This window comes from Halyomorpha halys, unplaced genomic scaffold (assembly GCF_000696795.3).
Source record: "Halyomorpha halys isolate HHAL.00 unplaced genomic scaffold, Hhal_1.1 Scaffold577.1, whole genome shotgun sequence".
Classification (NCBI taxonomy): Eukaryota; Metazoa; Arthropoda; class Insecta; order Hemiptera; family Pentatomidae; genus Halyomorpha; species Halyomorpha halys.
This window is the reverse complement of record NW_027113760.1, coordinates 871,763-890,301: the sequence shown is the minus strand read 5'-3', so window position 1 is coordinate 890,301 and position 18,539 is coordinate 871,763. Positions and strand designations below refer to the sequence as shown.

General features: G+C 35.8%; 2 protein-coding genes across 10 annotated transcripts in view; one reads left to right on the top strand and one right to left on the bottom strand.

Annotated features, from left to right (window-relative positions):
• Rdl (Resistant to dieldrin) overlaps positions 1-18,539 on the top strand; it is a 192,022-nt gene that overhangs the window by 130,814 nt on the left and 42,669 nt on the right. The gene's annotated exons all lie outside the window — the stretch shown is intronic.
• LOC106684407 (putative uncharacterized protein DDB_G0292636) lies at positions 907-6,168 on the bottom strand. 2 transcript variants are annotated; one of them, XM_014426479.3, is made up of 2 exons: positions 5,374-6,168; positions 907-1,286 (listed from the first exon to the last, which is right to left on the bottom strand). In XM_014426479.3, exons 1-2 carry the CDS (start codon positions 6,079-6,081, stop codon positions 954-956), a joined length of 1,041 nt encoding a protein of 346 aa, XP_014281965.1. In that variant the 5' UTR covers positions 6,082-6,168; the 3' UTR covers positions 907-953. The 2 variants fall into 2 exon arrangements, with proteins under 2 accessions (XP_014281965.1, XP_066907191.1); XM_067051090.1 differs by having other exon boundaries at positions 1,157-1,279.

The window sequence follows — 18,539 nt, the reverse complement described above, 5'->3', positions numbered from 1 at the left end:
GTTATCTTGTTTTTTTTTCTTAGCCCTGATGAAGGCTATAAATTCTAGCCGAAACGTTGGCACTAGTAAATAAGTTTTTTAACTTATTTGTGTTATTCTCTGAACGCACCTCCAACTATTTTCTTCTCATAAATATTATCCACGGTCGACTATCTTCTTATCTATCAATGAACAATTTTTCCATACAATACTTATTTCTAATTTTCGTTTTTTTATTTTTCTATACATGAGAAAAATAAACTAAAATAATATAGTGATTACAATGATAAATTTAGCATTGAAAATTTTGACAAGGAAATGTAAAATTATTCTAATTTTAAAAATGTTATATTTCATTTCGGAATTCCACTTTAGTATTAGTGAAAAAATAAAAAATATCCGTATTAAAAAAAAAAGGTGTAGAAATGCATAGATCAAGCAGACAAACTTTGCGGCTGACAAACACTGCGGAGAAGTGGGGGTAAGCTGCCACTTCCTCTGGTCAATTACAAATCTCGCGCTTTAATCCTAAATCGTAATTTTCTCTTTACGATCGTCCTATGCTACCAAAAATGAATCTGTTTGCGCAGACTTGTTTTATTTGCTTGTGGTCAAGTGCCTATAAGCTCACTTTTTTTGATTTACAAATAATAACAAAGATAAATTTTTTAAATCCCAAAATAATTACAACAAAAATTAATGAACCAATTTCAGTAACTTCTATGGGTTTCTAGATGGTAAATCCGTTTACAGATTGAAAATTTATTATTCCGTATTCAAATGAGAAGAAAAGTAAATTTGCCCCGAAAGTGCTGCTATCTCTTGAAAAAAAAACTTACTAAAAATCGGTACATTTAGCCTTAATATTCCATATAGGTCTTAGTGATTATGGATCTTTCTTGTAATAATCTGATGGACAAACTAAAATCAGTACAACAAACGTAAAACCCAATTTATTTATTTTTGGGTTGAAATTACACAGGAAAATAAACTTCTTGATAGTGTGGGTCCCCAGTGTCTTTAGTGTTGATGTCGATGTGCTCAAGGAACTTGAGTATGTTGGGTGGGGTTTCTCCCTTATCGTTCATTACCGTCCTCAGAAATTGAACTGGTAGCCAGACGCGGTCTACGGTTAGCTTTTCAGTGCCATTCACTGCTACTTCGGCCACCAAAGCGAGGGTCATACTCAGTCCCGATATCACGCTAGCGTAGCGCAGTGACTTCACTGCCTCGTCCCACGGAGAGTACAAGTCATCTGCCACCACTCCATGAGGTTTGCTTGGATTGTCATCAAGAGTATCTGCAAGCTAAACATAACTTTCATAAAAATACATGATTATTCCTTAGCCAATGAATAAATTAATTACATGTTCGATTAGTAAGAGTTTGTACCTTTTCATTTATTATTTTTAGTTTACTTGTATTTGATTCTTTATCATTTTTTATTATTATTATTAGAAGTCAGTCACCTTATGTTTTATGATATGGCATATGGTTTTATTTTATTTTATATATTCTGTTAATTATTGTTGTTCGTTTTTTATCTTTTTAAATTCATTATATTTTATAATTTTGATGCCTGTAATGTTATTCAAAAGGGATTACACTCAGAATAATTAAAGAATATTATTATGTATTTTTCACAATCGTGGATTAAGAACGGAGGTGGGAGACCTGGTCCAACCACCCACAGATTTAATTTAAATTTAATTAAACATTTAAGAATTTCCGTACAATTCTCGTTGTATCTAAGGGGACCGCTTGTTAAGCCACTCTCAGTACATGAAATGTTAATTCCACTCCATCCGGTCCTGCCACTGTTTACTTCGGAATCAACCCATTCGGCGATATTATAATTGGTTTTACCTCTACTTACTTCAAATGGTACAACCCCTTTAGTGCGGCCACCAATTCTTGATATTTCCGAAGCTTCTCACCGACAGTTGTTGGCAATATCTACAATCTTCGCTTTTATTTCTTTTCTGTTTATGAGGAGTATGTCTGGTCTCTTATGGTGTGCTGTATGGTCAGTAATAATGGATTCATCCCAATAAAGCTTTATGAAGGTCTTTTGAAGTTGGATTATATCTACAATACGGCGTCTCCAAATCCAATGACTAAACCTCTCCGCTAAGGGATGATGACAATTTTTCGTGACATTATTATGCGGAGGTGCTCCGTACCCGCTAATACTGTACACCCTCCTATAATATTCTGTATTGATTCCGTTCGCGCTGAGCAGGACCAACATTTGTCGCATATTGCATTGTCCTTTAGAACGTGCCTTCTGTATGATCAAGTGGCGATAACCTGGTCTTTGATGGCAACTACAAAACCCTCTGAGAATAGTCTCCTAGAATTTAACCATTCAACTGACCTTTCTTTGTCTATGGAGGTAGCGTTCAGTTTTCTTTAGAATCTTCCATGCAGAAACTTGTTTTTTCCATTCTGCCAGTCTTTTTTTTTTCTGATACTATTTTGAATTCTTTGCTAACTTTCAGTGCAGTTAGAACCATAGTTACGATTGCCAGATAAACACCTGTGGTTTTAGAACGGAAATATTGACGTGGGGCTGACTCCTGCTTGCGGTAAACTTCTTCGATATTTAGTCTAGAAGTCCTTGTCCTCCTTCTTTCTCGGATGAATAAAGTCTGGATTTGGGGGATATTAGATGGCGGACCCGCTCTTGTGTGAGTGTTGTTCTCATAAGACGATCAATTTCTTGTAAGCTGGTATTTGACCACTGTAGTATTCCAAAGCTGTAGCTTAGTGCTTGTATGACCCACGTATTGATACCCTTGATTTTATTTTTTCCAGTTAGGTCTTCAATACTTCTCGCAGCCTCATTTTCAATATTATTGTTAGCTCTTGTTTCATATCCTTTCAAGCTATTTTGGGGTGATTTTGTATACCTAAATATTTTTATACTTCATTGGCTCCTAGTTCCTCTCTATTTATCAACAGGTACTGGGCACTAACCACCTTTCCCTTGTTTACGTGAAGCACCGCGCATTTATCAAGCCCAAATAACGTACTAATCTCATTGGTAAAGGATGACACAATTCCAATCATACTTCGTAATTGTTTGTTTTTCGCATATAGCTTGAGATCATCCAAATACCAGTCGTGGCTGATAGTAATTGCCTCGTCCTTGTATTTAGTTTGTAGCCCACCTTGTTCCTTCGAAGTATCCGACTTAATGAGAACAGCGCCATACAAAACCACAATGGGCTAAGGCCTTGGTATACACCCCCATAATTTTTATCTGGTTATCAACATGGGTCACTTCTATTTTCAGCTTAGTCACCCAGCCAGCCATCAAATATGAGAGCAGTTTGCTTACTTTAATTTGAACCTAACAGAAATTGAGCACCCAACTTTGCGTTACAGAATCGAAAGCCTTCCTGTAATTAATCCACGCTATTAAAAGGTTTCGCTCGCTTTTAGATACCTGTGCAGCAATAAAGGAATCCATTACTAAGAGATCTTTCCAACGCCTAGCTCCTTTTTTGCACCCTAGTTGTTAGGTAAGGTGAGAATTTCATAGATACCATTTAAGCAAGCTATTATCCAGAAATCTAAGGAATAACCAAGAACAACGATAGATTAAACATTTCCAATATACAAGGACTAGTTGAAAAAATGTATAAGCCATAGTTTTTACAATAACTAAATTTTTCATACACTATTCCCTTTCAATGAGAAAGTGAAGCCAAAAAGAGGAGAAATGACCACGCCCAAAGATAGGAATGTCCGTCATTGTAATTTAAACTAAAATGGAAGACTTTTAGCTGGAAAGTTAAGACGTCACTTTAGCCACTTTTTTTTTTTACTTTTATGACCCCCTTCCTAGTCATATGTGATCGAGTGAGGAGGTGGAAGATGGAACCTATTCTAACTATTGCGCGGGGCTCAAGTTTTTCATTTCGTGGGACAGCCTTGAAATTAAAAAAGCTATCCCCACGCCCGATTCGAACCGGCGCCACCTGAAGTTCTCAGGCTGCTAGGACCTGTACCTCAACCAACTGAGCTACGGAAGGCACTTCGCGCTAGCAACCTCGCAATTGCAGCGGCATTGGCCTAGAGCAATTCTTCCTAAAGTGGGCGCTGCTGCAGTTTAGGGGGGGGGAGCGGTGATGACCACAGGTGAATTTGGGAGGTGATAAACGATTATAAGTTATCACGGTGAACAATAGTACTGCTGACTAAAATAGAGCCGAGGATTACTAAATTGGTAACATCACACCCGATTTGTCCTTCTCATTAAGATGATTTCGAATGTTTTTACTTTGTTTATATTACATTCTATTCTGAGGTCAATAATTAGTTTCCTAATTTCCAAGCTCAATGTTTCTAACTTACACCTTTCTCTGCTATATTTTAAGAAAAAAGTAGAAACATTGATACATATATATTTCCTATTACTTACTATTAAAATTTAAAAAAAGATAATTTCTAGAGTGCGCTAAGTAATATTTCTCCTGGAAACGGAAAAGTAGGACAACAAAGGGGGTGGTAGGACAAAATAGGGGGCGATTGGACAAAAAAGTTTTGGAACCAGTGGCCTAGAGGATACTTTTATGGAGTGGCGGCCAGGTGACTCCCCACCCCTCCTATGAATTTGAATAGGTTGGTTACCTCTGTCAAAAATGACCGGGTAGAGTGTAATAAAAAAAAATCAATAAATTAATTTTGTTTAATGTTGACAAATTCCTAGAGTTCATGATGGGACCTGCTATTAAATATTAAAATAGGTGTTCAACGGTCAACTTGAGGCCCTCAAGAGAACAAAGCTATAAACGGTTCCTTTCCAATTGAGACGGATGCCTTATCAAACGGAGACTATGTATACTCTTCAGTTCGTCATCAAATACTTTACACTAATATCTCCACTGCCAGGGATCCCTGCGAGGAAGGCCTCCACCTCAAATGAAAAGGTCTCCTTTTTTATCCCTTCTTTATGACTAAGTTTATCTAAGTTATAACAATAAAGATTTTAATAAGTATTAATGATACCAATAAATTTTGAAAATATTTTACGGTGTGAACAAATTTTAAAAGAAGAACTTATCGACATACAAATTATATTAACCGAACTATCATGTAACGTAACAGGGAAGGTTAAAAGTGATAAAAAAACATGGCCGACAGAATAATAAGTTAATATTGTAATATCTATTGTGAACCTTAAAAAAGTATTAATAGCCCCCTAAACTTACTGATAAAAAACTTCTGTGCTCCCTCATTTTTAAACGGACACCCGTCCAGATGGTTACCAAGCTGGATAGACATTAATTTCAGCACCCTTAACTCCATGAGCTCACTCATATTTTCCAGCTTCTTTTAATATATTTACATTACAGAAACAAATTCAAATGTCAAATCTAAACTCACATCGTTTTCATCATGGTAATAAACGCGCCTCATTCTCACAGGCTGATGGATAGGTGGTTTGCCACGCCTAGGGCTCGGAGGAAATTCGTCATAAGTATTTCCACCTTCTTTATCAGAGGCATCTTCTTCATCAGATGATGCTTCTTTATCAGATGATGCATCTTCATCCACTGGTTTTGCTTTAGACCCTTTTACACTGTCTTTTTTTGCATCTTTTCCTTTTGTTTTTTTTTCATTGACATCTTTTCCACTCGCGTCTTTAGCATGGGCATCTTTTCCTTTTGTTTTTTTTTCATTGTCATCTTTTCCACTCTCACCTTTAGCCTGGGCATCTTTTCCTTTTGTTTCATTGTCATCTTTTCCACTCTCATCTTTAAATTTTGTTTTTTTTTCATTGTCATCTTTTCCACTCTCATCTTTAAATTTTGTTTTTTTTTCATTTTCATCTTTTCCACTCGCGTCTTTAGCATGGTCATTTTTTCCTTTTGTTTTTTTTTCATTGTCATCTTTTCCACTCGCTTCTTTGGCCGTGGCACCTTTTCCTTTTGCATTTTTTACAGTGGTATCTTTGGGAACATATTTTTTATTAAGCTTCACTGTTGTATCGTGTTCATTTTCATCTTTTCCGCTTCCATCTTTTCCTTTTGCATTTTCCCTTGAGCTGGTGTCATTTTTGTCTTTTTTTGTCCCTTTCGTTGGTTTTTCCATTATTAAAGAATAATATTACAAAAATAAAAAACAATTCTAATCCATTAAATGAACAAAAAATTTGGTCAACGTGATGTTCTTGAATCGCGAAATTATTAATAACTATTATAAGCAACAATCAACACAACACATGTAATATAAATTATTTTATATATTGTTAAAACAAAAAAACATTTGTGTCCACAAAAATCATTGCCGCGTGGCTAGTCACACTACTTCCCTTAACGTTAGTTGGATCTAAGGATAAAACTTTATATTTTTTCATAATAGTTAGATTCTGTTTTTGACAATAGAATTTAAAGAAAAACTTTTTCTTTGACTATTGTGGATTCATAATTAAGTAATAATTTTCAAATCTCAGTTTCCAGTGACTTTCTATAAGTCAAGTAATTCTCAATTCAATTTTCCAGTTATCTTGAACGATTTGAGAATTATTATACAATGAAAGGTGTTAAAGATAAAACCCAGTTTGCACAGCTTCTATGTGTTAGTATTGGATCTGTGCATTACAATAAATTTGTAGCATTTTTTGGTCCAGAAAAACCACTAAAGAGTCTATCACACGATGGACTCATTGATGCATTTAAAAATATGCTAATTTAAAAATAAGTGTGGTAGTAGCCCAGCACTATTTTCAAAATATTTTTCAAAGAGATAGTGAAACAATTTCAGAATTTCTTTCAAAACTGCAACAAGACTTAGCGGAATGCGAACTGTTCGTAATATGTACTGCTGATAACTGCAAACAGGTGCAACCAGAGTGACAAATACATAATTGGAGTCCAACTCAATAGCAAGCCTCAAAAGTTTGAAGTCGATTCTGGGGCTAAATATTCGCTTCTGTCCGAACCTGAGTTCCAGCAGCTAAATGGGAATATTCCTTTACAAGCATCAAATATTCCTTTCCGATCGTATTCGGGAAACATCGTCCAACCCAAAAGGAAAAATTGTCGTCACGGTGGCTTATAACGGAAGAGAAATTCTGGGCGAATGACACATCGTGCCAGCCGAACAAGACGCGTTACTAGGACGTCATGAATTCGAAGTCTAGGTGTCGAACTTCAACAACTGGATACAGAGCAGAGGCACCAAATTCCAGATTCCAATATCAATGCGTTGCAATCAATTGAAGAAATAATTTCTAATTATTCGCCAATCTTGGAAGAAAAGTTGGTTGCTTTCCAGGATTCCAAGTCAATCTTCAACTCAGGGAAGGAGTCAAGCCAGTTTTCACCAAGGAATGCAGCATTCAGTATGCCTTAAGAGACCGAGTTGACAAGGAATTAGGTGCCCTGATGGCAGACGGAATCATTTCACCAGTCTCTACTACAGAATGGGGCTCTCCTTTGGTCGTAATACCCAAACAAGATGGTGACGTGTCGATTACATTCGGCGCATCGATGATATTCTGAACAGTCTCCGAAATTCCAGATATTTTTGCAAACTTGATCTATACAAAGCTTATTTGAACCTAAAAGATGACAGACAGCAGTATGATACAGACAATTTCTACACACAGGGTCACTTTTCGTATGCATCACCTTAGTTTTGGAATAAAAACAGCCCTCTCAGAACTCAACCGAATATGGTCCCAAATTCTAAAAGGGCTTAAAAATACAGAATCATATTTCGATGTCATAATGGTACATGGTGAATCCAGGGAGGAGTGCATTCGAAATCTTCAATTGTGTCTCCAGCGACTTTCTCAATATAACCTTCTCTTGAACAAGAATAAATCCTTGTTCTTAGAGGAATAAATAGAATATTTAGGACATATTGTAGAATACAATAAACTAAGTAAATCTCCTATTAAGGTTGGAGCAATCCAAGATATGCCACGCCCGTCAAACCTTGATGACGTCAGACGATTCTTAGGATTAGTGACGTATTACTCGAGATTTGTGCCAGATTTTTCTACAATTTCGTATCCTCTCCGGTGTTTGTTGGGAAAAGATAAACGTTGGTTGTGGACGCCAAACTGTGAGGAGGCGTTCTTGAAACTCAAAGCTGAACTTTTTGGCGATCGTGTTCTTATCCCATTTGACCCAGCATTGCCACTTGTTTTGACAACAGATGCTAGCCCAACAGAGATTGCTGTTGTTCTTAGCCACAAAATAGAAGGAACGGAAAGGCCGATAGCCTACGCATCGAGGTCACTTAGAAATTGTAAGTGATCGAGCCAGCTAGAAACCCTTCCTATGATTTTCGGTGTAGTTCATTTCTATTATTATCTATATGGAAAATATTTTGCACTTGTCACAAATGACATCTGCGCGTTTACGATATGTTACATTCCTTTCAGGGTTTGATTATGTTATGAAATGCAAGAAAGGGAAAGATAATCAAAACGTTGATTGCCTTTCTCAAGCTTCAATCATACAATCCAGACCATCATCAGACGCGCTCACTGATCGTGAAGTTAACCAAATATGAGCAGACACACTTTTTCATATTTAAAGTTCTGCAATAACAGCGGATATTATCAAAGAAATAACAGCTACAGATCCAGAGCTTGTGAAAATCATGACTGATCTCTGGCGTAACGCTACAGATTCCGAGTACACTTTAGTGGATAACATTATTTTCTGGCAAGATAGGCAAGATGTTCCAAGTTTTTTACGTTCCAGTCATCTAGAAGAGCTTCACCATACGCATCTGGAATAATGAAGCAGCTGGCCCGCCAATATGTCTATTGGTCGAATATTGACAAAGATATCGAGCATTTGCTCAATGGTTGTAAAAGTTGTGCTCGGACTAGCGCAAATCCTTCGAAAGTTCCTGTCCATCCTTGGGATCCTCCACAGGAGAATTGGGAAAGGATTCACTTGAACTACGCCGGCCCATACGAAAACTGCTTCTATCTTGTTGTTGTGGATGCTTAGTCTAAGCGGGCCAAAATAAAAATTAGCAAGGATGCGCCTAGCAGTTTTTCAACTATCTATTTATTATAAATCAACTTCGCTTTACATTGATATTAGCAAGTATTGTCTCTGATAACGGCTCCATTTTTCAGAGTGAGGAATTCCGCACTAACTGTACAGAGAATGGAATCTTCCAAAAGTTCATTGCACCGGGACATCCTGCTACAAATGGTCTAGCTGAACGTAACGTTTAAACTTTAAAAAACAGACTAATGTCGGCTGCAAATGAGACTTGTCCCATTGAAGAAAAGATACAGAAAATTCTTTTCCAATACAGAGCAACACCTCTTGCTGGCGGAAAATCTCCAGCCGAAATGTACCTTCATAGTCAGATAAGAATCCGTTTAGATGCCATTTTCCCATACATGCCACAGACTTCAAAGATTTCTTCAAATTCCTGCAGGTCTTTCAAAGTGGGAGAGAGAACCCAAGTTCGATTGTACATAAACAATAGAAAAGTATGGCAATTTGGAAAAATACAAAGAAAATTGGGCACTCGTCATTACCAAGTTTTGCTGGATTCAGGAAGATCTATTAAAAGACACATCAATCAGTGAGATCTACACTGGTTCTCAAACCTAAAAAAGCAAATAACATTTGGTCCATGCCAGACATTTGCCATTCCAAGGAGTCTATCTCCAAGGTTCAAGAGTATTCCAAGAAGTCCAGCTTGAGAGTCTAAGAGTCCAGATGCACTAATCCCGTCAGAACCTGAACCAGAACAACACCCTCAAGGAGTAAGTGGGCCACCTACAAGGATTTCGTGATGAAATGAAGGATAAGGGGCAGAAGTCAGTAATTGGGTGAAGTGTGTTGTAAACAAGGTGTCCAAAAATTCATTGTAGTCTTTAAATAAGTAGGGGAGAAACTGTAGCAACACTGAGTACGTGATGACCTCCCTAATCCGGTTAGTGTAAATATTGTAATAAAACAAGTCATGTATTCTACTGGTTATCATTAATTTTTCAGTTATTAACAAGATCATTTTAGTAATGTATGATCGACTTGATACACAGGAACTATTTTAGTAACATTCACTAAGTCTGCTCCAGTCAGTATAAATAAAAAATTCAGTAACCATAACATGACAATTTCACAATATCACTTATGGACAAGTAAAAATTAGTCAGATTATGGAGTAAACCCAGAATACAGTAAACTTCAAAGCATATTGCCAAAAGTATTAAAACAAGAAGTCCATATAGTTGCCGACTGACTTTAACGTTTTGATGAATATGAATTAAAAAATCGGTAGCGGTTTGGTTAAAGGATCCATATAACATTCGATGATTATTCATACGAGGATAGTTTAAAATCTGACCGCAACGTGAAGATAGAAGCACTCATAAATAAAAGCTAGTGAATTTCGTTGTTCATCTGTTGACAGTTACCGTTAAATACCATTACCATACAATCCATGAATTACGGTTTGAACTGCTTGACCATCCTTCTTACTGACCAGATCTAGCACCAAGCGACTTCTTTTTGTTTCCTCATCTAAAATTGCATTTTGGGGACAGATATTTTCCTCAAATGAAGAGGCAATCAGCTTCGTTAACAATTCTTTTACAGAGAAAAATGTCTATTACTTTTTGGACGGGTTATAGAGATAGGAGCATCACTGAGAAAAGTGTGTAGAGTTACAAGGAGACTATGTTGAAAAAAGAAAAATCAGAAAAAATGTCTTGCATTTTTGTTAGTTCAGACACCTTTCAGACATACGAGGGTATGTAACTACCAAAAAATACATTTTGTACATTTTATATTTATATAGGAGAGCATCCCTTTCTGCATAGATTCACATCTAGTAATAAATTAAATAAATTAAAATTCTAAATTTATTTCGAGCGTCCAATTATAATAATAAAAAATTAAACAAAAGGTTAAGATTAGAACATTAAAGAAAAAAAATGTAGCAGTCCTGGGACTGGCCGACAGAAGTAAAACTTCTGGAATTAAACTACTGTATTAAAATTGTATTAATAATAAGATTTATTTTTCAAAAATGAATTATTTTCTTATTTTATTTCATTATTTAATTATAATTTAATAATAATTATAGTTATAATATTTTATTTAATTACACTATTCATTCTTGAAATGACTGTGTATATTGTCATTTGTACTATTAGTAAATGTTCATATGATTGGCAGGTGATAGCTGAAATAAAAAATACTAACATTTGATTGAATGTTTTTAATATGTCTAGCAAATATAACGTCGATTTTAGTACTTTCCTTTACATTAGTACTCTAGTAGTACTTTCTAACGATAAGTTTGTCATTCTTAAAATTATTTATCTTGTTGAAACTCTATGGTTAGGTTTTTTCAGACCTTAATGTTTCCTATGTAACCGATCTAGCCCGAACCAGATATCACTCCTTCCATTACAAACTCCCTAACAACTCAAACCCCCTAGTTTCTAACCTTGCATCCTCTTCCATTCCTGACAATCCTCCGAGGCGGCTGAAAAGGAGATGGCCACGAGACCAGCTAATGTAAAATCTCATTAGAGTGCTACCAATGGGTAGTTTCTCTACACGACTGTGACACTCCAATTTTACTTAGATCAGATTTACTAAATGTATTATAATGTACAGTTTTAAATACCAATAAATAAATATTAAAAAAAAATAAGTGTATTTATAATTTGGTTAAACTTATGTCTGTCAAAAGTTCGTTAGAGATGGTTAAGCAAGGATAGGAGCGATTAATCAGGAAGGATGCTTAAATACCAAATCGTGGAAGAGTATGAATACATTTTTCAGAGAAGGTGAAGTATTGGGACCCACAGGGAAAACAGTGTATGAGATTCTGCTGAAAGAAGGCGGGGCTGCCTATGTGAAGGAACGGCGGTACCCTCAAGCACTTTGGCAACATATTAGAGAGGAGATAGATAATTTATGTCACCAAGGAATCATTATGGATAGCACATTTCCCTTTAATAGTCCATTATGGGTACTCAGAAAGAAAATCGAGCCGGGCGAAAATTAATCGAAATACAGAGTAGTGGTCGAATATCGTAAAGTAAATGGAAACACGGTCAACAAGAAGTACCCATACCTAAAGGCTAAAATTTTCAGCGTATCTTAAGGCGGGGTACCACCTGATTAAGATCAAAGCGCCCGAAAGATCAGCACAAGACAGTGTTTACTTTCGAGAGGGGCCACTACGAATATGTATACCTTTCGGCTTGAAATATGTTTCGGTAACATTCGAGAGGCTTCATAGTACGCTCAGTGACTGTCTGCGTCTGTACCAATAGGAAAAGAGATTGGGACCGAAAGACGCGATGGAACGAGCGATCGCAGTGTACAATCACTCAATACATACGATCACGGGGTTTGGAGAGATTATAGAGACATGATAACTGGATGAGAAGAAGTAATCAAAAACAGTCTAGCTCTGAGGAAATTATGGAATAACGTCAAAGATCGCATCGAAGGGGAAGGAAACGAGTGGAGAAACGAAATATGACCGTGCGTGACCTAATGGGAAACATCAAAATAGGAACCATAGTCTACAGGAGATTGTGTACCAATAGAGGAAAGGAACTGCAGCGATATAAGGGTCACTTCAGGGTAATAGTGATTAGGGAACATAATACTGTCACAATTGAGAGCTTTCGAGGACCTAAAAAGGGGAGGACAGTACATACTGAACAGCTAAAAATCCCGGAATTCACAAGAGCTGAAGTGCCCTCTTATTCCCAATGAAGTATACGATTGTTATTTTAATTTGGTTTTTGTTTTTTTATCATTACTATCAATTCGTGAAAATGTGTTATAAGCACTTTTTGTGCTTGTATTTTTTTCTGTTATTAATTTAATCATGAATAGAGATGGTATATTTTATTTCTTTTTGTTTGCAAAGCAGAGGTATAAATTTTAGTTTTATCTCTATATTTAAATAATTTTTCTTTATTGTTTTTTGTCATGACTTTATATTGTACAAGATAGGTTTATGAGGACTGTTTGTTTATTCTTTATTGTCTATAGTTTATTGTAAATAATTTTTCTTAATTATTTTGTAATATATTTTATTGTACTGTGCTATATAAGTTTACGAGGATTATTCATGAACTGGTCGGGGAGGAGTTACGGCCTGAGTGAGATGACAGCTGACAAGGGCCGACAGGTAATTGAATCTATCAGCTGATCAAACATGTATATATAGAGGTTCTGAACTTAATAAAAGTCAATCTTGTTTGTTTGTATGTTTTTTATTTAGTGGCGCCAAACTTCATTGGTCATCAACGCCATTTATATTTTATTTAATTTTGCTTATATTCGTTTAATTTTATTTATTTTTTAATTTGATTATTTAATATTTTATTATTTTTTTTCCTCCGTTCAATGTTATATTTTTGTCAGTAAATTTTGTGATTTTTAAAACTGAAACACTAATTCTATTGCCTTATCATCGTCTCCTAGGGATTTTGAAATATCTGGGTTCAGTCCTAAGCTATTGAGATGTGGTGTGAAATATGGGCATTGTTGTAAAATATGGCTTATTGTTAGATTGTTGTTGCAATATTGGAGGCGTTTCTTTTGAAATAAGATAGGAGTGGGTGAGCCTCGTGTGACCTAGTATCAGTCTGGTCAGTACAACCTCCTCTCTACGGCATTTGCGGCAGGAGGTACCCCAGGGCTTGACATCCTTCTTAATAATTTTTAATTTACTCATTGGGCTTTCATTCCACAAAGATTACCATTTATCATTGACTTCCTTTCCAAGAGGTTTGCTCATTTCTGATGGAGTAAATTGCTTTACCCTGTCCCGGAAGCGCGAGTGCTTCTCTTGCGGCGTGATCGGCTAGTTCATTCCCTGCGATTCCTTCATGGCTTGGAACCCACATAAATGTAACTGACACACCCATATTGTGTTGAGTGTTAAAGTAAAATGGATGCAGGAAATTTTCGGATGCTCTGGATTCATATAATTAAAACATTTAACGAGCTTAATGAGTCTGTAATTATTGTTATGTTGGTGTGGTTTAAAGACAGTAGTGAAGTGCTGCTGCTATTTCATTTAGTTCGGCAGTGAATATGTTGCGTAGTTTGTGGAGTTTAATTTTAAACGTTGAGTCATTAGTTATAAAGGATGATGCTGCTATATATTATAAAGGATTTGGGCATGTTTTGAATTAGATGAGAAAAGTAGGCTTTATATTCAACTGGTTCGGTATTATTTGTCGAGTATTTGGAATGGCCTAGAATAGTTTTAGGGCGTTGGAAGGTCCAAAAAAGTCAGTCTTGTTTATCCATTTAGAGAGTGTTCTTCCGATATCCTTTTATTGTTTTTTTTCTACGCAAACATGTAACTTGTATACATCACTAGATGTGAATCTATGTAGTAAAAATCCTTATAAAGCTAATCTTCTACTAATATTTAATATTTACTAAAATTATAATTACCTGATTCAGACATCATGATAATCAATAATTTTACAGAAATCATGAAGCAATTTTATATCGAATCAAATATATGTCCATTAGATTCTAATGGATCAATTTACGGTCAAAAATCGCATCCACAGTAATTGAAGGTAATAAAACTTAGGTAGTAAATATGTAAATCGGGCCATGTAACCTGAAACGAGTAGCCTTCAATTACAACGGATAACAGTGGCATTGAAAATATATTGATCCTCGTGCAGATAAATAAGACGAAAAGCTGAACCACGCTGTTATTAATTGAGTCGAGAGAAGAGCCCATTTGGAGAGACTGTTCAGTCATCGAGGAGAAAATCGTAGTTGGAGATGAATAAATGTTCAAGTGGAGATTGAAGGAATTAATCCCCTAATTAGCGTGACAAAGGCTTCCTCACTGGAGATGCCACTAATGAGGACCCCCACGAGGTCTGGAGCCAGGTGGTGGAATGTCACTGCTTTGATTAGCAGTCGGCTCGAATCTAACCTCGTCATTTTATTATCCACCAAGCTCGCGTAACAGTCTCTCTGCATACATCCTTCCAGCGATGCCCCACCAAACCCAATTCCATCAAATCAGTTTTAACGCAATCCTCCCTTCTACGTTTTGGTCTACCCCTCGGACATTTACCCGTTGGTTCAGTGCTTATTAAAATTTTAGAAATCCGCTCGTTACTAAGCCCTACAACCTTACACGCCCATCTTATACGCCGCAATGCTATAACTTGAATTATATTTACCGGGTGTAAGTCCCTTAATTCAGCGTTGTGTAATCTTCTAAATTCTCCCGTTAATTCATCCTTTTTCGGTCCAAATATTTTCGCAATACTTTATTTTTGAAAACCCTAAGACGCTGTTCATCCTTTAGTGTAAGAGGCCACGTCTCACATCCATAAAGAACAGTGGGAAGGATAATAGTTTTGTAAATTATAATTTTTAAGTTTTTCGATTGAAGGCGCGAGCTAAGCAGTTTCGAAATTGAAAAATAATAAGCACTTCCGGCCTTCAACCTAGCTTCCATTTCCTCATCTATTTCGTTTTTTCTAGTCACCGTAGAACCTAAATACTTAAACTTACCTGTTCAAACGTATTTCCTCCTCTATCTATATCACCGAAATTGCTCGCCTTTCTACTGCTAACCATGTACTTTGTTTTATCCGTATTTATTTTAAGATCTGTTTCCTTACTGGAGAATATTAACTTCGTTTTATTTAGTTATATAGTTTCATTGTCCTCACCCAATAATACCAAATCTTCAGCATACCCAAGCACTGGTATTTTACCAACCACAGTTAAACCCTTTTTGATATTCATCACACATTTAATGACGTATTCCAGTGCTAGATTAAATAAGATAGGTGATTTTAATATAGCAGTTTACTCCATTGCACGGCTTGTGTGGGGTAGACCCTCCAATCTTTACACTATAGTAAGTGTCCTTATATTTCTTCACCTGATGATAAGAATCCATAGTCAGGATCCTGTCTTCATTGATCCACCTGAACAGTCTACCATGTCCCTCATAGGTTAGGGAATGGTAGTTCGTTCCTAATTTCATAACCCTATATGCGGAACTAAGTGTTAGAGCCTCAATCTCTTTGTGCAGAGGTTTAATGTTCAGAAGAACCTCCATCGCTGCAGAAGGAGTAATGCTTATGGCACCCGTTATCATGGCTCTTGCCATGGTTCTGTAAGGGGTACGATCAAAGACGCCTTCAATGTCAATAAAGACACCAGCCATAATTCCCGTATAGTCCAAACTCTTTTCAATCCTGGATACTAAGTGGTGTAAAGCATCCTCACAGGATTTCCCGGATTGATAAGCAAATTGAATGCTGTGTAGTGGTTTCTCTACCGGCGTAGTTTCCCTAATATGTCTGTCCAGAACGTTCTCAAGTGTCTTCATTAAGAAGGATCTCAGACAGATAAGTCTATACGCTGTAAGTACAGTTACTAGACCAACGGTTTATTTATATAGGTTTATTGTTTGAAGAAGAAACCGGTGAAAAATGTTTAGACTTAATATTCTTTTTCTTATCTTACTCTTATATGCTTTAAGTGCTTCTTATCTGCTATTATGATAGCCTCAGGTAGTACCAGCTAATCATTCCCATGTGTTTAATTTAGTTCAGAGTCTCGCTAAGTACCATAAAATGTTCAGAAGAACCTCCATCGCTGCAGAAGGAGTAGTGCTTATGGCACCCGTTATCATGAGGCATGCCGTTTTTTGAGTTTTGAAAAAATATATAAATACATAGATAAAAGATGAGAAAGGGCTGGGTTTGAAAGAAATGTATGCTTTCCGATTGACGAAAGACAATTATATAAATATATATAAGGGTAAATAAAATTATATATATTAATTTAATTTAAATATTCAATAAAACACACATATATTAATAAATATATAGTGGCTATATTCGTGTTAAAACAATATAAGCTATAGGCTATTTCTTTAATTCATACTCTAAGAAAGTATAAGTATGAATTCCAGGTTTTTTGTATTCCTGTAGGTAGGTAAAACGAGAATATCAAAAATAGTTCAAACTCTGGTCCAAAGCAACCTGCTTTAACGTAAATGTTTTGTTAGTTCATAATGCGAAGTTCAATACTCAACCGTATTAAATATCCGACAAGAGATCATTGTATTAGGAAATCACTGTATCTAAAGTTGGTTTGTCGTAATATTTTCGTAAGTTAGATAGTAAGATAGTGAATAGATGTAGTTATTGTGCGAAGGTATCTGTTGTAATTTATAATAAATAATAATTATTTTTAGCTTTAAACGTTATTTGGGATTAATTAACTCTTGCTGTATCACGGGCTCGTACCAGTTTACTTGTAATATTTTTACTAGCCACCATGAGAATTATTTCGCAAGGGACTTACGGGTATATTAGCCGACACCATTAGCTGAAGTATCGATTGGTGGTATTCGTGGCTATATTCGCAGGGTCACGATAAAGGACTAGGCTGTATGAAGGATTCCTGAGAATAATAAGTTGGCCCAACATTGGCGTGCTCGGGGTTCGTGCTCGTAATCAGCCGCGCCAGCACCAGCCTGAAAAATCTAGGTTCCCCTCGGAGACCTTTATACCTTATACTTACTTCCTTTAGTGCTGCTTATACTTACTTCCTTTAGTGCTGCTTAATAAAACATATCGTGTGCGTTCTCCCATCCCTCCTCCTGCTCCTATCACTTGAGCCTCTTTTAATATTAACAGACCATCCTACCTGAAATATTTAATAGAAGTGGTTTCCTCCTCTGATAGTTTTCCTACTAGTTACTTAAGAAACGAATAGGTTATTCTTCCATCACAAAAAGATGAATGTGGCAATATGAACAAGCATTTTATTCAACATGGAATGGACGAGCGTTGTCTGTGTTTTTTAAAAAGTAAATAGGCTTCAACTAAGGAAATTTTGACGGACGGTTATCAAAGGTGGGCAGGAATCATTACAATCATCATGAGCAATTTAATTACATTTTCAATTTCATGTTTCAGGTAACCAAAACCAATTACTAAAATTTTGTAAAGTAATTGCAGTTACTCCTTAATTATTATCAGATTCTCTATTACAATGAGTTCAATATGCTAAGTAATTGCAATTACAATTACTCCTTTTCCCTTAGCAATTGCCATTACAACATAATTAAATCTAATTTAACTGACTCATTGGTGAATTTAGTTTATAGGACATAGTTCTTATGAGCGGAAATCCTAGTTAAAATAAATTAAGAAAAGTTAAAATAAATCTATATACCAGATCAATCATTGAGCATCACGATCGATATTATATTTACGATCAGCATCTTCGAATAATAAATTAATAAACCGGAATATGTAAATAAATCATATACATTAATTGTAAATGTAAAGAGATGTGTATCACTTTCTTTACGGTTTTGTCCAAAACTGAAGACCATAAGCATTTTTAAAATTTTATATTTATATTATAGTATGTTTTATTGAATATTTAAATTAAATTAATATATATAATTTTATTTACCCTTGTATATATTTATATAATGTCTTTCGTCAATCGGAAAGCATACATTTCTTTCAAACCCAGCCCTTTCTCATCTTTTATCTATGTATTTAT